The 19,823-nt window shown below is 43.1% G+C and overlaps 1 protein-coding gene across 1 annotated transcript; it reads right to left on the reverse strand.

Annotated features, from left to right (window-relative positions):
- Positions 1-200: 200 nt before the first annotated feature.
- Positions 201-18,939, reverse strand: SLC19A3 (solute carrier family 19 member 3). The gene is made up of 5 exons (XM_065411100.1): positions 18,790-18,939; positions 17,544-18,360; positions 7,316-7,508; positions 3,255-3,396; positions 201-356 (listed from the first exon to the last, which is right to left on the reverse strand). The coding sequence occupies exons 1-5, from the start codon at positions 18,937-18,939 to the stop codon at positions 201-203; spliced, it is 1,458 nt and encodes a 485-aa protein (XP_065267172.1).
- Between the last annotated feature and the right edge of the window lie 884 nt (positions 18,940-19,823).

Below are 19,823 nucleotides of genomic sequence, written 5' to 3' on the forward strand. Positions count from 1 at the left end.
TACACCAGCTGAAGAGCTGGTGTTCAATCATATCAGGCAATTCTTTCGGTTGGAGTAAGTTTGTTGTGATTTAGCAGGGACGTACATGAAGGACTAAGTGCTGCTCCCCTTACTGCAATCTCTCATTGACTTCAGTGAGAGTTTTGCAAGCAGGGGCATTTTTGATAAGTCATTAAAGTTACAGATGTTTGCATAGCTGGTTATAATCTGGTTTCTGATTCTTGTTCCTTAATGTTCTGAGATCCGTTGGAGAAGTTCTGTGTTTCCTTTTTGCATTGGATTGAGACAATTGTGTAAATGCTTCTGATCAAGAAAATCCCAGCTATGACTGCAAAGTAACTGCCATAAATTAGGAACTGAAAAAAAATGAATGCAGAAGAATTGGTGAAACACACATACTGTATTGGAGAAATACCCACCTCTTTCTGAACTATTAAGTATATAGATTCTACCAATTCATTCATCCATGTCATAGCTAAATTTCTGCAAGCACAAACTTCATTTGGATGGCTTGCTAGATACCAGAGGATCCTTGGGTGATGCAGAGGTGTCATACTGGCTCCTACACCAAACCCCTGCTCCTCCTGGCCAGTATCATAAGAGTGTGGTCAGGGAAAGAGGCATGCCAAATATTTCCTTAGGCTCTGGCAATGCCCAGCTACTGGAATGGCTCCTTGGGGGTATAGGCAGCCAAGGGAAAGCAGCCTTCAGAGAGCCACTAGTTTATGCTGGAGACTCGACTAGTATCAATATGGTCCAGGATTGGGAGAAAACAAGATCTGTTTGTTTGCATGATATCAATGATATTCTATCCTATTATAGTATAAGGATTGTTGTATATGGTATCTTGGAAATGATACAGTTCTACCTTGTTCATACAAACCTCAGTTGCTGAAACTGTTAATTGAAACAAATATCATACACATTAAACATTTATAAATTACACTATAACTGTGATTATCCAAAAGTGATTGCTTCCTCATTCCTCCATGATATCCAGACAATCAAATATGTATTGTAGATGTATCTTCATTTCAGGATCTCAAGTTGTACGGAGTCTTATAGCACTTATTACCTTGATCATAGTGTAGGTCAAAATTTAACACATCAGGAAGCAATTTATTTTTGCCTTTCACAGTGAATGGAGAGGGAGGAGTGCTTTTAATACTATGAAAAATGTAAAGCTCTGAGAACTTATTAAAAGCTCTAAAGTAATACATCATAAGCCTGCTCTTATGCCTCTATATTGTAGAGTTTTTCATTCAATGGCTGTGAAAAGAAACTCTCAAGGGGTATTTAGCATTTTGGACAATATTTTGTTCCATAATGCCCTGTTTGAGTCCCCCACCTGTTTATTATATTCCTTCCTCTATCAGTTTTGTCAGGCATCAATGTAGCTTCACTGCTAAAACCACCTGGCAGGTAAATAGTATAACCGAGTTACTGTACAGAAGTACCCCTGAGAGGAAGATCAGGAGAGGGGTGCTCCATGCTGGGGGAAAGCAAAAGGGGTGGTGTTGGGGGAATCAGCAGCGTGCTTGTCATCTTTCCAGGAACTCTTCCTGCTTGTGCTAACCAACCAAGAGACCTCAAGGCCATATAACAACATGTCTGAACTCAGAAGTCACACCCCTCCTGAATGGTATCTGAACACCTTTTTGGTATTCTTGGAGCCCAGAGGGCCAGCAAAAGTGATGTGGAATTGCTGTGTCTGAGATGTCATTGAGGGAACTCTCTGCATTCACTTGGGAACATGGTAAAGATTGGAACTAACAGAGCAGATGTTTTTGTTTTCTTTTCCATATTCAAAAGCGAGCGCTCCATGGACTTTCTTGTGTTACTGAAGCATCTGATGACTTTAGGTACCAATATGGGGAGCACTTGTTCGCTTAAGCCTTTTCCATTATGTTTGTCAATTCGTATCATAGCTACAGTTGGCATCATGAAAGCATTAGTCTAACAGGCATGCAAGTTCCAGAGTAGCATTTCTTACCTTGTTAAACCTGCTGCCTCTAGGGTCAAATGCTCAATTGGTATAAATTGTCAGAGCTTCATTGACTTCAGTGGAGCGCTGACAATTTACATCAGCTGAGGATTAAGTCTATTGACGATATATAAAGCCAAGTTTCTGGTCACTTGTGGTCATTTAAGATCCATGGCACTCTTTGTAAGAGCCTGGGTACCAACTCAAATAGCTTTATACTCTACATACCTAAGTATTCTGTGCTGTTGGATGTATTCCTACTCTGTGTGGTGTGGCTGTGAGCTGCAAGGGTATAGCAATTATCAGACAGGTTCCTCCATCAAACAGAGATTCAAAGTGGGGCTCCCCTTTCCATGTCTTGCCCTGCCCCCTTTGCCAGCCACTCAAAATGTGCATGTTAGCCAGTTCTACCCTTTCTTTACTTTCCTACTTTGGTACCCTGATGATTCTGTCCCTCTTCTCACCACCTCCTCCTCCTGCCAAGTTACCGAAGGCTCCTTTCCACTTCTCTTCAGTAACTAGAAAGTATCATGTGATTTCAAAGAGGTAAAAATAATTTACCAAGGTTTTGGCTAGATCCTGCTTCTCTTCAACTCAAAGGCAAAATTTCAGTTGACATTAGTAGAAGCAGGACTGGTTAATGAGCACAGTGAACACCCCTATGTGATAAGTAGGTATTACTACTCGAGTTTACAAATGTGGAAACTCGAGGCAGGAAGGTAGAATTATCTGACTTAAGTTATATAGCAGGTCTGTGTCAGAGATGGAATTAGAATGCAGGAGCCTCTTGCGCTTAGTTCTGTGCTTGGTCCAGGCTACCTCTTATGCTGTTGAACTGCCATGACACCCTGTGGCTAAAGATTATGTAGATTTCTCAGCAGGGTGGGGGCTAGTTTAGTTGTATTCACTGAGAGGAAGTTGGCAGCAGCCCAACAGTATTACCTGCCCATTCATGAATTGGTCTGGGGTCCCTGCCAAAAATCAAAGGATCAGTTTAATGGGACCTTTAGTGTGGATCTGGGCCACTAAGGGTGAGGGGAAGGGACCATGACTAACCTATGAGTTTTATGTAAAAACCCAGTGGCAAACTTTCAAACCTGGTGACCAAGTTACATCTTCAGTGCTGTCTACACAAGGGAAAGGACAAAAGAAGAGTGGATTATGATTGCTTAAACTGGAAATTGTAAGGATTCCTTTGACGGGTTTAAGATGCATGCAACACTAACTGAATTAGCCAAACAGTAAATGTGAAGTGAATAATACTATTTACCTGGGTGACTATCTTCAATCCCAGACCTCTTGAATCAACTACGACTACAGTTATAATAGTCTGAATCACCAGTGCAACAAAGTTGTTGAATCCAAACATTAAAGCGTAGCGTTCCATGCTTAGATTGACAGCGATCTGAAACCTAAAATTAAATGGTTGGTTAGTTAAACTGCAGAGAACATGAATGTATTCCCTATCCTTTTCCTTGGAAAAGAGCGATGATTCACATATAGTACGGTATGTCTAGGCTAGGATAAAAGGTGTCATTTTACAATGTGTTACTAACATATTTTAACACCCTAGTGTAGACAAGGCAAGGTGTATTTGAACATGTTAGCTATCTATCTCTGTCCTTACATGCCCCCTTCCCCCTATATTACCCTAGTCTCTGAGGAGAGGTTTCACCTTCTGTCCTCTAGGATCAGGGTATCGCCTATAATCCCCATTTGTAGATGGAGAACTGAGGCACAGAGGAAATAAGTGATTTGTTCAGAGTTACACAGGACGGCTGTGAGTGAGCAGGGAATTAAACCTGGGTCTCCCAGGTCCCAGGCTAGCACCAAACTTCTGGATTATTCTTCCATTCTTGGTTCAGATGAGCCCTATGGGATCTAATAGAACCTCTTAAGAACAGAGTTTCTCTTGTCAGTTGGTTTGTAAGGTCTGTGGTTTGAGAGTGACATTGATTACTTCTTATCTGTGCTGAATTCATGTAAGTTTTTCTCTCCCTTCAACTTTTTCTTTTGGGGGGGGGGGGCATTTATTTTAAACCTTTCTTTGTAAAATTGTATCTTTTGGGTCGTCTACTCAGAAAGTTTGCTTGTAATTCTTGTAATACATTGTACAGTATGTCGATTCTTTTTTATTGGACATAGGATATTTATTAGGCTCCTGAAGTTCTTGTGGTTTTCCATTTTTTGGTAGAGCTGGTTGAACTTGATGGCAAACCATCTGTCAGATTTGGCCTATTTTCCTGTTTGTGAACTGTCCATGTACCAGTCAGGATATTTTTTGTTTGCAGTGTTTGTAGCCATGTTGGTCCCAGATATGAGAGACACAAGGTACATGACATGTCTGTTATTGGATCAACTTCTGTTGAAGAATTTGTTCATTGTTTACTATTGCTGAACATATAATATTTAAGACTGTTGCCTTCTGTAAGTCTGTACAGCATATAGCAAATTGGGGAGCAGGCTTTGGCACTACCTCAGTGTAAATGTGTTTAGTAATATTTGGGCCCTCGGGTGTTTTGGAAACCATTTATGGCGAGTACTCAATATGCAGCACTGAGATGTGGGCTGTGAGATTGGTCAGTTAAGTCATGCGATGGGTGAGCTAACATTTATAAAAACAGGAGCATTGCCTGAAGAAATCATTGGGATGTTGAATCTCTCTTTGAGGGGAGCATTGTGTGGTCTAGGAAATCTTAGGACACCTGTTTCCTGTCTATTTTGTGCAAAGAATGAGCATTAGGTTTGGCCATATTCATAGACTCCAGATTTAAAAACAGCTGGATTCCTTCTTGACTGAGGAAGAGAAAGAAATAGGCTGGATTTATTTGCTGTTCAGCAGATTTTACATTCAGTTTTTTCCTGTCACATACACACACTAGCCTACCTAAACCAGGGCTTAAATTCTCAGTCTTTCCTGGTGCCCCCCATGCAACCCTCCCCTCCACCCCCCAACATGCTATGAAAACTCCAGGGGGGTTGAAAATATTTACCAGAGCTCTGCTCCAGACAGCTCAGGGTGAATTTAAGACCTGACCTAATCTATTTAGCTGGATTAATAATCAAAGGTGGCTCAGAAAGCACTTTCAGTACAAATTGACTTGTGTGCACATGGATGCACCCATTCATGTTTCAACAGCTGTATTTGCATGAAAAAAATCCTCCCCAAATATTTGTATGAACAAAATTCTATTGCGCCATATTCACAAAAAAGTAATATAAACAGAAGGCTGGATTGAATAGTGAGTCAGATGTGTCATACTTCTTCGTGTGTGTGTGTGTGTGTGTGAGAGAGAGAGAGAGAGAGAGAGAGAGAGGTGTGAAATGGTTTTCCTATCCTGTGAGTAGTTTAGAGATTTTGAAAAAATTTCCTGTACTAAATTGAGATGAAAAGTTAATGTTGAAAAATTTCACAAATTGATAATCTGGGGGGAAGGGAAAAAAACCCCTTAGATTGGGTCAATTGATACATTTTGTTTTGATGATTTTGAAATGTTTCATTTGATTGTTTAAATATTTTGTTTTTTAGTATAAATTAACTAAAATGTCAAAATAAGAGTAGTTTTGAACCACAGAATGAACCATTTCATTTTGAAAATGCTGACATGAACATTTCAACAACTTTGAAACTTTTTTCAACATTTCTTTTAGTTGGGAGATTGTTGATGGGAAAGGGTCTGGTTCAATCAGTTTCAGTTTTGATGAATTGGGATCTTCTGATGAAAAATCTTTAATTAGAAAGTTCCCCACTAGCGCTAGTGTGTGTTGTGTAGACAGATGCAAGCTTCATATCTACGATATGGGAATGTAGGAATACTGCTCTTCGCACATTCTTTATTTAATTCCCCCTGATGCTTTATTTAATTCTGTTCATTTTGTTCATTTTTCTTGATTATAGAAAGATGGGGTGCCAGGGTTCTTGGAAACATGTTAGGTTTAACTCATCTAATGGCTTTCAAGTAATCAGGAAAGGATTGAAATCCATGAATGGGCTTTTCCTAGTCAGGAAAAAAATGAAGACACAATTCAGGTTACTCTTTCCAACTCCCTTTTTCTTTATAATATGCTCAGAGTTTTTCTAACTGCTTTGAGCAGAGATGGTGATTGATAGCAATCACAGCAACTAGGCTTACTGCACTCGCAACTACAGAAAACAGCTATGTACAACCTTCTAGCCAGCCTATAGTTTCTTACACCAAAATACACCAGCTGCTGTGTGACTCTGTCTCTGTCTCCCCCTCCCCCCACCCCCAAAAGCACCAGGGGACTAAAGAAGCTGGTGTTTTCCAAGCCTTGGGAAGAGGTCACCTCTGTCTATATTGCTGCTATGTAACATAAGCAAAATCCATTTGAATTCAATGACTCTCTCTCTCTCCTTTAAAAACAAAGGTTTGAGGGTTTATTGCAGGGGTAGGCAACCTATGGCACGCGTGCCAAAGGTGGCATACGAGCTGATTTTCAGTGGCACTCACACTGCCTGGGTCCTGGCCACCAGTCTGGGGGGCTCTGCATTTTAATTTAATTTTAAATGAAGCTTCTTAACCATTTTAAAAACCTTATTTACTTTACATACAACAATAGTTTAGTTATATATTATAGACATATAGAAAGAGACCTTCTAAAAACGTTAACATGTATTACTCTCACGCGAAACCTTAAATTAGAATGAATAAATGAAGACTCGGCACACCACTTCTGAAAGGCTGCCGACTGCTGGTTTATTGTTATCAGTCTGTTCTTTTTAAAAGCACTAATTAACCTAACAGCAAGCTGTAAATATACCTAGGTATAGCTGTAGGTTAATTTAGTAGCTCTTAACCCCGTCTGTGACAAAGCTATATCATATCTAAAATGTAGCTTACAGCAATAAATATCCACCAGATATCCCTAACCAGCTGAAATAGAGATGGCATAATATAACTAGTTGCTGAATTCCTTGAAACATTCCCAGTTATGCAGAAACATTATGGCTTATTCTTTCTGCATTCAGTGGTCACTTGTGGGTGACATCTTTCAAACACCATATACGTTTCACATTCCACCCAGCTGAAGACAGTGTTGTACTTGTAATTGTGGGAGGAAAGATGGATACACTTGTAATGGTTGGCTATGGTCCTTGTTTTCTTGTCTTAGTCCTCCATACTACTCTAACAACCCCTTGAAATGAAAATAGGGGAATATATTGATTTAATTCAAGGTGCTAATGAGCTGTAATCAATCTAATGCTAGACTTCATTATTTTTAAACTGAAGGACTATCTAATGTGACTTTTTTTATTGGTTTGAGAAGTCTGTGAATAAACAATTCAGCATGATGATGGTTTGTACTTACGTTGCTATTGTTATGAGAAGCATATAACATGACTTGAAAACTAGATAGCTAGCATAGCATGCCCAGATGTTGGCAGTAAAATGCATGAGAAATAGAGAACCAGCATCCAGTGCAGAGAAGATTCCCAGTGCTAGCTCTCCTGAAAGATCCCAGTTAATTTTCACATATCCTACTGCCATGGCGGTTACTGAACCTAGAGAGATGATATAAGAATATTGCGTTGTATACCTGCCACGCTATCAAGTAAATAGTAACATACTTATATTTTGATTTTAAAACCGACGGTAAATATTTGACTAGAACAGTTCTAGTTCCAGTTGTAAGATGTTTATTTTATGCAACAGATTAGTCATTTTTAGACACACACCTGCATTCATCAATTCTTGTCATTTTTATTAAACAAATCATAGGCATGATTATACTCGGTGTATTGGACAAGCTGTTGTGCAAACGGAAAATGTTCTTAGTCTGAATGTCAACAGTATGTACCGGAGCTGGACTACTTTAGAGAGAGAATCTGGGCTAATTGATTGACGAAAGAAGCCATAGTAGATAGTTCAATGCTTCCCATAAATGAATCAAGAGAAACTGCTATTCCAGTTATAGACATAGTACCTCAAGCTGACATTTTTATTTACCAGTCTAATGGTTGATATCGATGCAATTCTGAAAGGTATCTTGCCACTTTAATGAAGTTGCTGAATGTTTTCTGAAATATCAGATAAGTATAGATTTGATGTATAGAAAAGGTTGTTACAGATCCATTTGTTGTAAACGTTTTTGAATGCTGGAAGGAAGAGCTTTTGCCTTGCTTAAGGGACACTTTCGACTTAATTTTTTTTCTAATTGATTAATTTAAAAAAAAATCTGAGACCATCCTGCAAAATGTCCTTTTAAATGTATTATTTAAAAAATGTATAAGGGCTTTTCTGCTCCCTTATTGACATTGAGAAGATTTTTTTCAGTTAGTCTGTTTTTTCTCTTGCTAACTGTCCGCCCAGTAAAAACAGTGAAACTGACTCTAGACAAAATGCTGTCAAGTGAGTAAAGTAAACAAACGTGAAAAAATAGAACATATATTGTTCTGCTAACTACTTTGTCTAAGTCCTCTTAGGTGTTACTTGTTACAGTAATAGGTATGAATTTTTCAGGTAGAAATGTAATCTTCAAGTTGATGGTATCCTGAGCTGAATGGTAGGTGTGCATAAAAGTCGAATGCCAGTCTCTGAGAATTCAGCCACTTGGGTTAGTTGTTCAAATACCCAACTAATGAAATGACTTCAATGGGTCTATACTTGGGAGTGAGCACTAGATCCCATAGTAAGTGCATCTTCCCCGAACACTCCTAGAGATGTATAAATGACTAACAACAACACAGGATATTCAAGGCTGGCAGCATTATGGAAGCCAAGTTATGGTTGTTCAGGTGGTGTAGACTGCATTTACATTCCTTCAATTTGGTTACCACCCTTCCCCCCAAAAAAACCCAAACTTTAACTTAAAATTTCCTGTCTGTCTGATGTTCGCAGTCTAGGCACATCACCATTATTTTAGGAGGGGTTTTTTTTGTACATACTAACTATAAAAAGGTGTCCTGCCACTTTAAGGGCCAGATGGCCTAGGGCCAGCCAGCCCTGTTTAATTAGCCCTGCCCTATTAACCTGTATGGGTTATTGGACTTAAACAGAAGAAAGCCCAGTGGTTGGGGGTTGGCTGGGGAGGGAGAGCAGACAGGCTACTCCCACGTGGGGCAAGAAGCCTGACTCAGGCTAGGAACTGTCTGATGGCAGTGGCCAGCCAGAGACCCTTGGTGGGAGGGTAAACCTGGTCCAGATTGTTGGGTTTGGAGCTCAGTAGCCAGTAGTTAGGCAGTAAGACAGGCCATTGTTGCCTGGGTCTTCCTGCAGTGGATGAGGCTGAAGGCTGAGCCCAGTGGGGCTGAAGATTTTTTGGTTTTGGTGCTGGTTTTGTTCTTGGACTCAGGGATTCGTTACCCCAGAAGGGATGAGAACATAAATGACTACAGGAGCCCTGAGGAAGGGAGTGAGGCAGAGAGACTGCAAGGCCAGGTTTTGCTGCCAGGTACGCTCTGGGATGGTGAGTGTTGTAAGTACCCTTCACTCAAACTTGGCTGCATTTTCATCTGGGAACTTTCTTGGTTTTTGAACTAGTATTTTTGTAAAAACACTGGTGTTTGCCCATGTGATCTGGAAGTACTTATTTGGCTGCAGATATGCAACTCCTTGCATTCTGAAGACAGCTGTATTATAATTAGCATGTTGCAGTCCCCTGCTTGTTAGAACTGTACTGATATTTCTTGAAATGTACACGTGTTGATCTGTGAATGTCCTTTCTCCTTCCCAGTTCTGCTTAGAAGACTCTTGGGGTTCCCTGGAGAGCTTAGTAATTCCACTGAGCTTTGTTCATGTCCTTTTAAAATATGCCAAACTCCTTTGTGGCTTTAGAAGCTCAGCCAGAATCCTGAAGCAAATCCTTTGACTGATGAATTTGCCAAGTCCACAGATCTTTTTGTGAAACTTGCTAGGCCAGCCAGACCTTTTATTGATCTTGAAAAATCTATAGTGTGCCAACAGAGAACAGTGTTCTCTCATTCTTAATCAGGCAGAGTATCACAATCGCTTACATACCCTAGTGCTTAATGTGTGAACTTGCTGGGCTCTTTGAGATGCGACGTGACACAGAATGGTTATGAGAATTTATCTGAGGAAACACCTTGGGAGTGATTCACTGTTACCTTGCACCTTGTGCAGCCATTTACCCCAGTGCAAAGTGAGTGTAAAACGCTGCTGGATCGGGATGGTAGCATTCTGCATTTGTTTTGCACTGGGGTAAATAACTATTCCAGCTGCAGGGTAGCAATGGACCAGGTCCCTAATTCTTCTTTTTTAAAACTCTGGTATCTTAGGATAGTGAAAACAACAAGGTGTCCTTGTGGCACCTTAGAGACTAACACATTTATTTGGGCATAAGCTTTCGTGGGCTAAACCCACTTCATCAGGATAGTGAGTGTAACAGTTCGCTTAAAATTTTTTGTGAAAAAATTCTCCTATAGCCCCACATTGCACATGCCAATTAGGATTTAGAAATTTCTTATTGGGGCTTAGTTTTTTTTAAAGTTCCTGTTTATAAAGGAAGGGTGACCACTGGCTCTGTCTTGCAGCCTTTATTCATATGAGTAGCAAGGCAACAGGGTTATATGTGAGAAGGCTCAACTAGAGATGGGCCTCTAATGAAACCCTAGATGTGCACTTTAACCCTGGGGATGCTACCACCTCACCATATATTACTTCCAAAACCCATGCTTCAGACTGAAATTTATTTGACTGTGAATGCATTAAGCATCTTGTTGACGTCACTAGGCATCACCCTAGGTAACTTGGGAGGGTGGAAGGCCACTAAGTGTCAATGAAGCCTTCCTGCACTAGGCCTAAGTGAACCAAACTCTATCCTTCCATGTTTAAACTCTAATCAACCTCAAAAGCCAGGTGCAAGTGGAATGTGTAAGCAGCCTATCAGTGGTAACCCCCCTTACCGGTAGCAAGCGGTAATAATGAGGCCTGCATGTTTCTGGCTGAAGGGAAAAAGGACAAGATAACGGTTTAAAGAAGTTACTAACAAGCTAGGCTTATAGCTGCCAAGAATGACTTAACTGCTTAAATGTACTTGCTATTTGCTTAGTAACTGTTACCAGGGAAGGGAGGGGTAAAGGGGGAGGAAGAGAGGGGTAGCGGGGGAAGGGGGGGTGAGGCTTGACTGCAAAAGGTATAAAGGAAAAAAAATTGTTTCTGTTAGTGTGCTTGATTTGAGACGTGCCAATCTCCTTGCACCGCTTTGAGATCTCAAATAAACTTTGTTTGCTTCTCCACCTGGTGTGTTTATTGGCGCGAAGCACACCGGGCCACGAACCCCGCTGTTGCTTTGCCTCGGGCACCCTGTGCCAGCAACAGTCTTGGCGTCCCTGGGTGGGCTCGAGGCTGAAATTTAGCCTTGCCCGGACCCCTCTCGGAGGTCGACAGATTGCGGCGACGACCGATGCCCAGCGCGCACTGGTAACTTTACCGGGGGCCTCGGCGGAGACGTGGTTTGGTCGACCCGAGAGGGCACAACAGTGCAACGCGCTCGAGTAGTGGAGAAGCAGCTGCGGGCGACGGTGGGGAACCGGTCCCGTGGATAAGGCGACGGTGCAGAACCGGACCCTTGGATAAGGTAGGAACAGTCCAGTGGGGACTTTATCTGTCTTGACCTGGGGACACCCAGTGTCTCCCTACGGGGCAGGGACAGAGTACGGCAGGCAGGGCAAGGTGTACACCCTTGGAATGCATTCTGGTGAACTGGAAAGTGTTTGGATCGGATCCGTTGATTAAAAGTAAACTAAAAAGATTCTGTACAGTAGACTGGCCTCAATATCAGCTAGAGGACCAGGAAAGGTGGCCACCGGAGGGATCACTTAATTATAACACGATCCTTCAGTTACTTCTGTTTTGTCAGCAAACGGGTAAATGGAATGAACATATGTATGTACAGTGGTTTATGTTGCTAAGAGATAGGTTAGATATTTTGCAAAAGTGTAATTTGACTCGGACAGGTTCGGTAGTAGCTACTGTTAGTCTCCAGAAACACCCCTCCCCCCCACAGCTGTAATGGCAGGTCCGGTGTCCCCTTCGGCTATCACACCCCCACCATATAAAGACAAGGTGTCTCAGGTCCCAGAGATTGCCCCCTCGGTGGAATTTTATCCGTTGATCACTGAGACCATGGTGTCCAGACATGGCTCAGATAGGAATCAGGACACTACTATGCAGGTTTACACCCATGTGCCTTTTAACCCGGTGGACCTAGCAGCCTTTAAGGCACAGGCAGGGGAATTCTCTACAAACCCAAGCAAGTTTATCTCGGTCTTTGAAGGGTGCCTGGCTAGCTGTAAGCCTGACTGTGATGATTGTAATGTCCTTATGCGGACCCTGCTGTCTGAGGTGGAGCGTAATCAGGTTGTGTCTAAAGAAAAGGAAAAGAGGCAAGCGAAAATGATGGTTGCAGCAGTACAGGCCGGTGGCAGGGGAAAATTCCAGGAAAGGGAAGGGGCCGGGGAATGAAAGGCCGTGGGCGTGGGTGCCCTGGCTTACAGGAAAGGCGTCTGGGTCGCAACCAGTGTGCCAGATGCCGAAAGGAGGGACACTGGAAAAATGAGTGCCCCGAAAGGAAAGGTACCCCTATGATGGCAGCGGAGGATCAAGAATAGGGGTGTCAGGGAAGACTGACTATCCTGCCCCTGGAACCCTGAGTAAAAATGCGGGTGGAAGATTCGGACATAGACTTTTTAATAGACTCTGGAGCTGCACAAACTGCCGTAAACCAACCCCTGCAGCTGCCTGTGTCAGAGTCCCTCACTGTGGTGGGTGCCACAGGGAAAGGAACCAAGTGCCCAGTATATGCCCCAGCGGAATGTGCTTTGGGAAACAGAACTCTATTTCACAAACTGGTTTACCTCCCCGATTGTCCAACACTTCTACTGGGACGGGACCTGCTTTGTCGCTTAGGAGCCACCCTGCATTTCACCCAAGATGAAATAACCCTCACCTTACCCCCAGAGAATGCCTGGATAATGACCCTTGCAATTGAGCCCTCAGCCTTGCAAGCCCCAGAGTGGAGTCAGTGGGAGGACAAAAGGAGGGTTAAAAAGCAGCTTTGCTGGACAGTGTTGGCCCAGGGATTTAAAAATTCCCCCACCCTTTTCGGCCAGGCCCTGGCCAGAGACTTGGAGGAGTGGGACAATGAGGACAGGGTCCTCCTCCTGCAATATGTGGATGACTTGTTAATTGCCGCTGTGGGTCTCACCCCTTGCCTTAAAGCCACTGTGAGCCTCCTGAACTTTGTTGGACTCTTCAAAAGTGGGTGTGCTCGTCCTGGTTCGTTGCTCCAAAGCTCTGTATAGAAGTTATTTTACTGGAAGGGTGTATAATGGCAATGTGTATGTGTTCATTGTTGGGAAAAGGTGTATAAGTGAAGAGTGGAAGTTTCCTTTGTAAGTTAAAAGAAGCCAAGAAGGAGAGAAGGAAAAAGAACAGAACGAGTTAACTGAGGAAAAAATATAGCTAGCAAGCTCAGTCCAAAGATAAGGTGCTGGCACCATCCAAGGACATTGTCCACAGCTAAGAGTTGGCTGACAACCAAGAAAAGGGGGGCCTGAATGTGCCCAAGCAACTATGAGATCTGCAAAACACTGCCAGGCATTAATGAAATGTGTAAGGTTTCTTTTCTCACAGATAAAAGAAGTGCTAACCAAAGACCCTAGCAGCCCTGCCATTCATTGAAATAAGGAGACTGAGTCTACGTAAAGTCCATCAACGAAAAACTGCTTTGCCTCCACACTGGAAAGGCCCTTTCCAAGTCCTGTTAACCACTAACACCGCTGTGAAGTGCCAAGGACTGCCTACTTGGACCCATGCTTCTCACTGTAAAAAGACAAGGTGAAGTGCTAGTAACCTCTCCCTTGTCCACTGACAGACCTACTGTGCCTTTGGATTTTTCTAAAAAGAAGCAAAACTATTACAGGGTGATGTGCTAGTAACCTCTCCCCTGTATGATGCTAAACCACACTGTTTCAGGAAAAGAGAAGAAGAAACATTTGCTTCATTGAAACCACAAAGTCCAGGAATTCCTGACTACAAAAGTCATTAAGAACTGACCCTGGTGAAGAGACAAAGAATTATATGCTGTCAGGGAGGGTCTTACCCAGCTTATGAATAAATATTTTCTAACCTCTGGACTTAGACCCCTGGCCTTCCAGGTACAGGCTGAATGTCTAGTCTGCCAAAAGAACAACCCTCGACCAGGAGTGTCAGTGCCACCAGCCACTCTGGAACCTACCCCAGGCCCGGGGCTGGTTTGGCAAATAGACTTTACTGAGTTCCCCCGGACCCAAGGATTCAGATATCTTCTCGTCTTGGTGGATCAATTCAGCGGATGGCCTGAAGCCTTCCCATGTCGTAACAACACTGCCAAAACGGTGGCTCTGAAATTTGTCAAGGAGATCATTCCCCGCTTCGGTCTCCCCCAGTGGATGGAATCTGACAACGGAACACACGTCACATCCCAAGTCGTTCAAAAGATATCGGATGCCCTGCAAATCCCCTGGAAGCTCCACACTCCATGGCGACCACAGGCCAGTGGAGTAGTGGAACGCACAAATCAGACACTTAAGCGGCACCTCTCAAAGGTCTGCCAAGAGGCTTCCCTTAAGTGGCCTGATGCCTTACCCCTTGTTTTGCTCCGCATTCGCGCTCTCCCAAAGGGTAGGTTAGGGCTCAGTCCCTTCGAGATTATGTTTGGAAGGGCATGGCCTATGAACGGTACACCGGTTCTGGCAGTGGAGTGGGAAATGGGGTGTGGCTTTTTCATCTCAGTATATGTGCTCTCTGTCTGCTGTTCTCTGTTCTCTCCACAGGTATACCAGAGATTTGCAGCCTCTCCCGCTGGATGCCCCGATCCACTCCTTGCAGCCAGGTGACTCCGTACTCGTTCGGACCTGGAAGGACGAGCCTCTCCAAGAGAAGTGAAAGGGACCCCACACCGTCCTGCTGGTCTCCCACACAGCAGCAAAGGTCGAGGGACACAAGAACTGGATTCATCACTCTCGTCTGAAGGCAGTGCCCGCTCCTGAACGGTGGACCGTCCAGCCTACGGAAAAGGACTACCAGCGACGACCTGGGACTTAAACTGTTTTCAAAAAAAACAATAAGATCTGCTGGGAATGCCCTGTGGTCTCTTTGGACAGTCGCAGCGCACTCCCTGCGAAAACTCTAAGCGTTGGTTGTGTTTACTCTCACAGGGCCGGCCTAACCTGGTGGCCTGGTCCCTTTTGCTTTTAATCTGCCTACTATTGGTAATTGTTATTTTGTGGGTATTTGGGGAATTGTAATTGTTAGGCCTTAGGGTCACCTGCCCAGCATGAGTTCAGGTCCAGGGTCTGCCACAGTGGTACTCTTTGCCATAGGGACACTCCTTTCGTTACCTCCCGTTTCCCCCAGGCACATGTGGGATGGAAAGGAATCCCTACTAACTTGGAAACAAACACCTATGAGTCCCTGAAGATTTTGCTTTGCCCAAGAGTTTAACCTCTCTAACTGCTGAGTATGCTCCCAAATCCCGCACCACGCAGTAGGGTTACCCTGGAGGGTAGTTCCCCAAAATTGGTCAAATATCTGCTGGGGATGGTTCAGTAGGGGAAGAAATACCTCGGGTACCTCCTTGTCGCAAAACTGTACCATTGAATCCCAGTATGCATTAAGGGACAACCCCTGGCCGCCCCAGGCAGCGTAAATCTTTGTATGCCACCTCAAAGCCCATTAAGAAAGAAGACAGGTTGGGTATAATCCTCCTCCCATCCTATGGGGTGGGACGGCTAACCCAATTTTATCGTAGGCTCTCTGTGTTTCTCACCAAGTATGCCAATAAGACCTTAGGCATAAAAAAGAGCCTTAACTCAAAGCTATACCAGCTCCGGTTGCTGTCCCTGCAAAACAGACAGGCCTTAGATTATGTTTTAGCCTCCCAGGGCGGGGTGTGTGCCCTTACTGGAAGTGAATGTTGTACTTATGTCCCAGAAAACTCACAGGACATTAACAAGCACGTCCTGTCGGCCGAACAGGCTTTCGAGCAGTGGAAGGCCCAGGAAGGGGAACCCACGGTTTTCGATTCCCTTTGGAGTTGGTTGCCCGACCTAGGAGGACTGGGGGGGTGGCCTTGTGCGTCTCCCCCTCACCGGTGTGGTACTGTGCCTGGTCACCCTCCTCCTGATTGCTTGTTTTAAGATGCTCCTCCGTAAGCTCTGTGCCCCCCGTTCCCCAAAAACCCCGGCATACCCTCTCATTGAAAACCCCAGCTTCATAGCACTCAGTCATATCTTGTCCACAGAATATGAGACAACTCAGCCAAAGGCTTGTTGAGTATTCTCAAAGGAGGGAGTTGTTGACGTCACTAGGCATCACCCTAGGTAACTTGGGAGGGTGGAAGGCCACTAAGTGTCAATGAAGCCTTCCTGCACTAGGCCTAAGTGAACCAAACTCTATCCTTCCATGTTTAAACTCTAATCAACCTCAAAAGCTAGGTGCAAGTGGAATGTGTAAGCAGCCTGCTATCAGTGGTAACCCCCCTTACCGGTAGCAAGCGGTAATAATGAGGCCTGCATGTTTCTGGCTGAAGGGAAAAAGGACAAGATAACGGTTTAAAGAAGTTACTAACAAGCTAGGCTTATAGCTGCCAAGAATGACTTAACTGCTTAAATGTACTTGCTATTTGCTTAGTAACTGTTACCAGGGAAGGAAGGGGTAAAGGGGGAGGAAGGGAGGGGTAGCGGGGGAAGGAGGGGGTGAGGCTTGACTGCAAAAGGTATAAAGGAAAAAAAATTGTTTCTGTTAGTGTGCTTGATTTGAGACGTGCCAGTCTCCTTGCACAGCTTTGAGATCTCAAATAAACTTTGTTTGCTTCTCCACCTGGTGTGTTTATTGGCGCGAAGCACACCGGGCCACGAACCCCGCTGTTGCTTTGCCTCGGGCACCCTGTGCCGGCAACAATCTGAAAATTAAGTTTGATATTAAACTGATCTTCCTGTCATTTGATAGCTAATTCTAATAAGTACACCGGCCTGGGTTCTCATTAAGAGAAGTAACGTATACAACAGTATGTTCAAAATGTGTGCCATACTCTATTGAAGGATTTCTCTAACTTTTCATAGTGTGATCCATGTCTTTGGGAGTGTCTCACAGAAGCGTCCCTTCCCATTCATGAATGGATAACATTTCTGTGGCAAACATAGCAAGGCCCATGTGGAAAAATAACAGGGCAGCAATGCATTTTGAGCTTCTTTGAATGAATTTAGCAGCTGGACACAAGGTCCATGTGATCAGCGTGCTCTCCACAGTCCACCAAGTACTGCACAAAACTCTGGTGATCTAAAGACTATGCTTTGGGAGTCACCCCCCTAGAGAAATACATGGCCTGGTGTTAAATTTGAGGCTTTTCGTACGTCTCATGAACTATTATAATTTGAATGTACAACCTGCTTACCCCTACTGTGGAATGCTTGATAGGCATGAAATGGACTTAAACCACATGATAGGAGCACACATGATTTAAAACATATATCTGGTATAGTTTGTATTTTAGAATTTACTAGAGGAAATACTTTAATACTGTATTGTTTACTTACTCAGAAATGTTGCTGCTGCCTCAACAGCCCCATTATAAACGTCATAATTCTGAGAGGGTGCTCTGTCGTCCCATAACACCTGGATGTAATTCACAATCTGGTTATAGCCTGCAGTGGCTAAAGCCCACCATAAGGACCAGTAAAGCAGTTTCTTTGTGCAATAGCATTCCTTTAAATCCTTGCATAACTGCACAAGCATGTGACACTGGTGCTTGTCAGACTGGCATTCAGGCAATGTCCTGGTAATGACAGATGATTTTGCAGCATCTTTGTCCTCTTGGCAACTTGGCTGCTCATTAATGCTGGGTGCATTTGACATTGTGTCTTGCCTCATTGTTCCTTGGGGAGTTTCAGGGATACGATTTTTGTGAAAGAACATACTTTTTTTTGGCATTGGTAGAAAAAATGAGGCTAGGAAGGCCAAGGACAGAGAAGCCAAACTAATGGCATTTAGATAAAAATAGGATAGCTCTGCCAAAGATACTAAAAGTTGCCCCAACACCGCTGCAACTGTGGTTGCAACAAGTGTGATGCTTCTGCAATAACTAGTCACTTTCTGATAATGGTCAGCACTGACAACGCTGTAAATGTAGGCGTAATAGGCAACTTCAGTGGCCGTTACCATCCCATAAAAAAACTCCATCCACTGCATGGCTAGCACTCCTTGGAAAAATAAAAGCATCAGCCATGTAATAATGAAGCTAAGGCCTTGTAGAATAATGATGGGTTTATAGCGCACATAGTCCGTAATCAAGAAAACAGGAAACAGTAACACCAGATAGGAGTATGTCCAAACTGGGAAAACCTGGTTTGTAACCTGGAAGGGAAAGGAAGGAATTCTGTGATTTTTGTGAATGAACTTGGAGAAAGGATCATGCTCATTGCTGTTAATTCAATGCGTAAAATATAGCAATATAAGTATGCATGATGCACAGATCTTATACTGCACTGTTCACTGTTTAATAGGGAAAACTTTATTTTATGAACCCTATTGCCTTAACATTTTTAAACATACGCTGTCTATGTGCCCCCTGAATATTACCTTCTGTCAGGGAATTCTCAGTTGGCCCTTTAGGACAGAAATGAGGATTGAGCTCCTAATCTTTCACAGGGGAAATATCATGCATGTATCTTTCTGTAATAAATGTCGGAGAGTAAATGAGATTCTTATAGTTTCTTTCTGAAGAATAAAGTACACTCAGTATTTTGTTATTCCATATAATGGGAAAGCAGTGTATAGCCATACCTCATCAATGGTCAGGTTTTTATCTGGTCCTGTTAGATAAGGGGTGAGGAAAGGTTCTGATGGCCTCATCATGGAGAAAAATCCATAAATGCAGAGGACCAGGGTAGGATAAATCCAGCTGCTGCTTCGTATTTCCTTCCAGCAAGCCATGGCCTGGCCAACTAAAATATGGTGAAGAAAATGGTGTGTTAAATAGAAGACGGGTCCTCTTCACTGGAACTGAAGGCTATTTTAAAATTCAATTAATTATTTTTAAAAGTCCAGACACTAAAGAAACTTTTGTGAACACTGAAAACAACAGAGTGCCTCCTTCTGTTAAAAATGTGTAAGTGAACAACTCTTGTTGAAATGCACAGACTTACAGAAATTCCATTCAATTTGTGGTTGTTTTACAGGATTTTTCTAAGGGACTACAAAGGACTGCTTGTCAGAGTTTTAGCTATGGAATTCAGTTGCATTATTCTTTCATTTAGTATTGAATGACAACCAAGTTGACCATGGAAAATTTTTCTCAGTCAGTTGATGGTTGAGGAATTTTTTAACTTTCATTTCCTACTTGAGAGCAAAATGGGACACAGTTTGTCTATTTATTAATGGTCTCCTCCCAACTCTTCCTGCTTTCATGTGCAGATCTCCCAAAGTGCAGGGGAGGTCAGGCTACGAAGGGAGGGGAGAAGGATCATAGTAGTAACCTATGGAAAGGACACTGGACCAGATTCTCTGTGGGTGTAAATTGGCAGAGTTCCACAGAAGTCAGCTTTGGATCCTGTCCCATTATTTAAAATGTAAGTGAAAGTTGTTGTTATTTATTAGTTATCCCTAAATAGGGCAAACTGAAACTGAAAAACAGATGTTTTTGCACTCTCATGTATTGGGGTTTATGGAACAAATTAACACCCAGTTTAAATCCATTGGCCCCAACTCAGGCATAAGTCTAAATGAGTGTGGGTGAGCCAAATTTAGAGGCGATGTGCCAATGGAAGTAAACTCCCTAACTTAAATTCCTTTAGGAAGTCTGACTGTAGCTTACATAA

Source organism: Emys orbicularis, chromosome 9 (assembly GCF_028017835.1).
Source record: "Emys orbicularis isolate rEmyOrb1 chromosome 9, rEmyOrb1.hap1, whole genome shotgun sequence".
Taxonomy (NCBI): Eukaryota; Metazoa; Chordata; order Testudines; family Emydidae; genus Emys; species Emys orbicularis.

Excerpts from the sequence above, each read along its gene's own strand:
- SLC19A3 (XM_065411100.1), bottom strand. The coding sequence starts at position 18,939 with ATGGCTTGCTGGAAGGAAATACGAAGCAGCAGCTGGATTTATCCTACC. Across the intron at positions 7,509-17,543 it reads GGCAGCAGCAACATTTCTGA|GTTCAGTAACCGCCATGGCA; the intron begins GTAAGTAAACAA and ends TCATCTCTCTAG. Across the intron at positions 357-3,254 it reads GATTGAAGATAGTCACCCAG|TTCCTAATTTATGGCAGTTA; the intron begins GTAAATAGTATT and ends ATTTTTTTTCAG.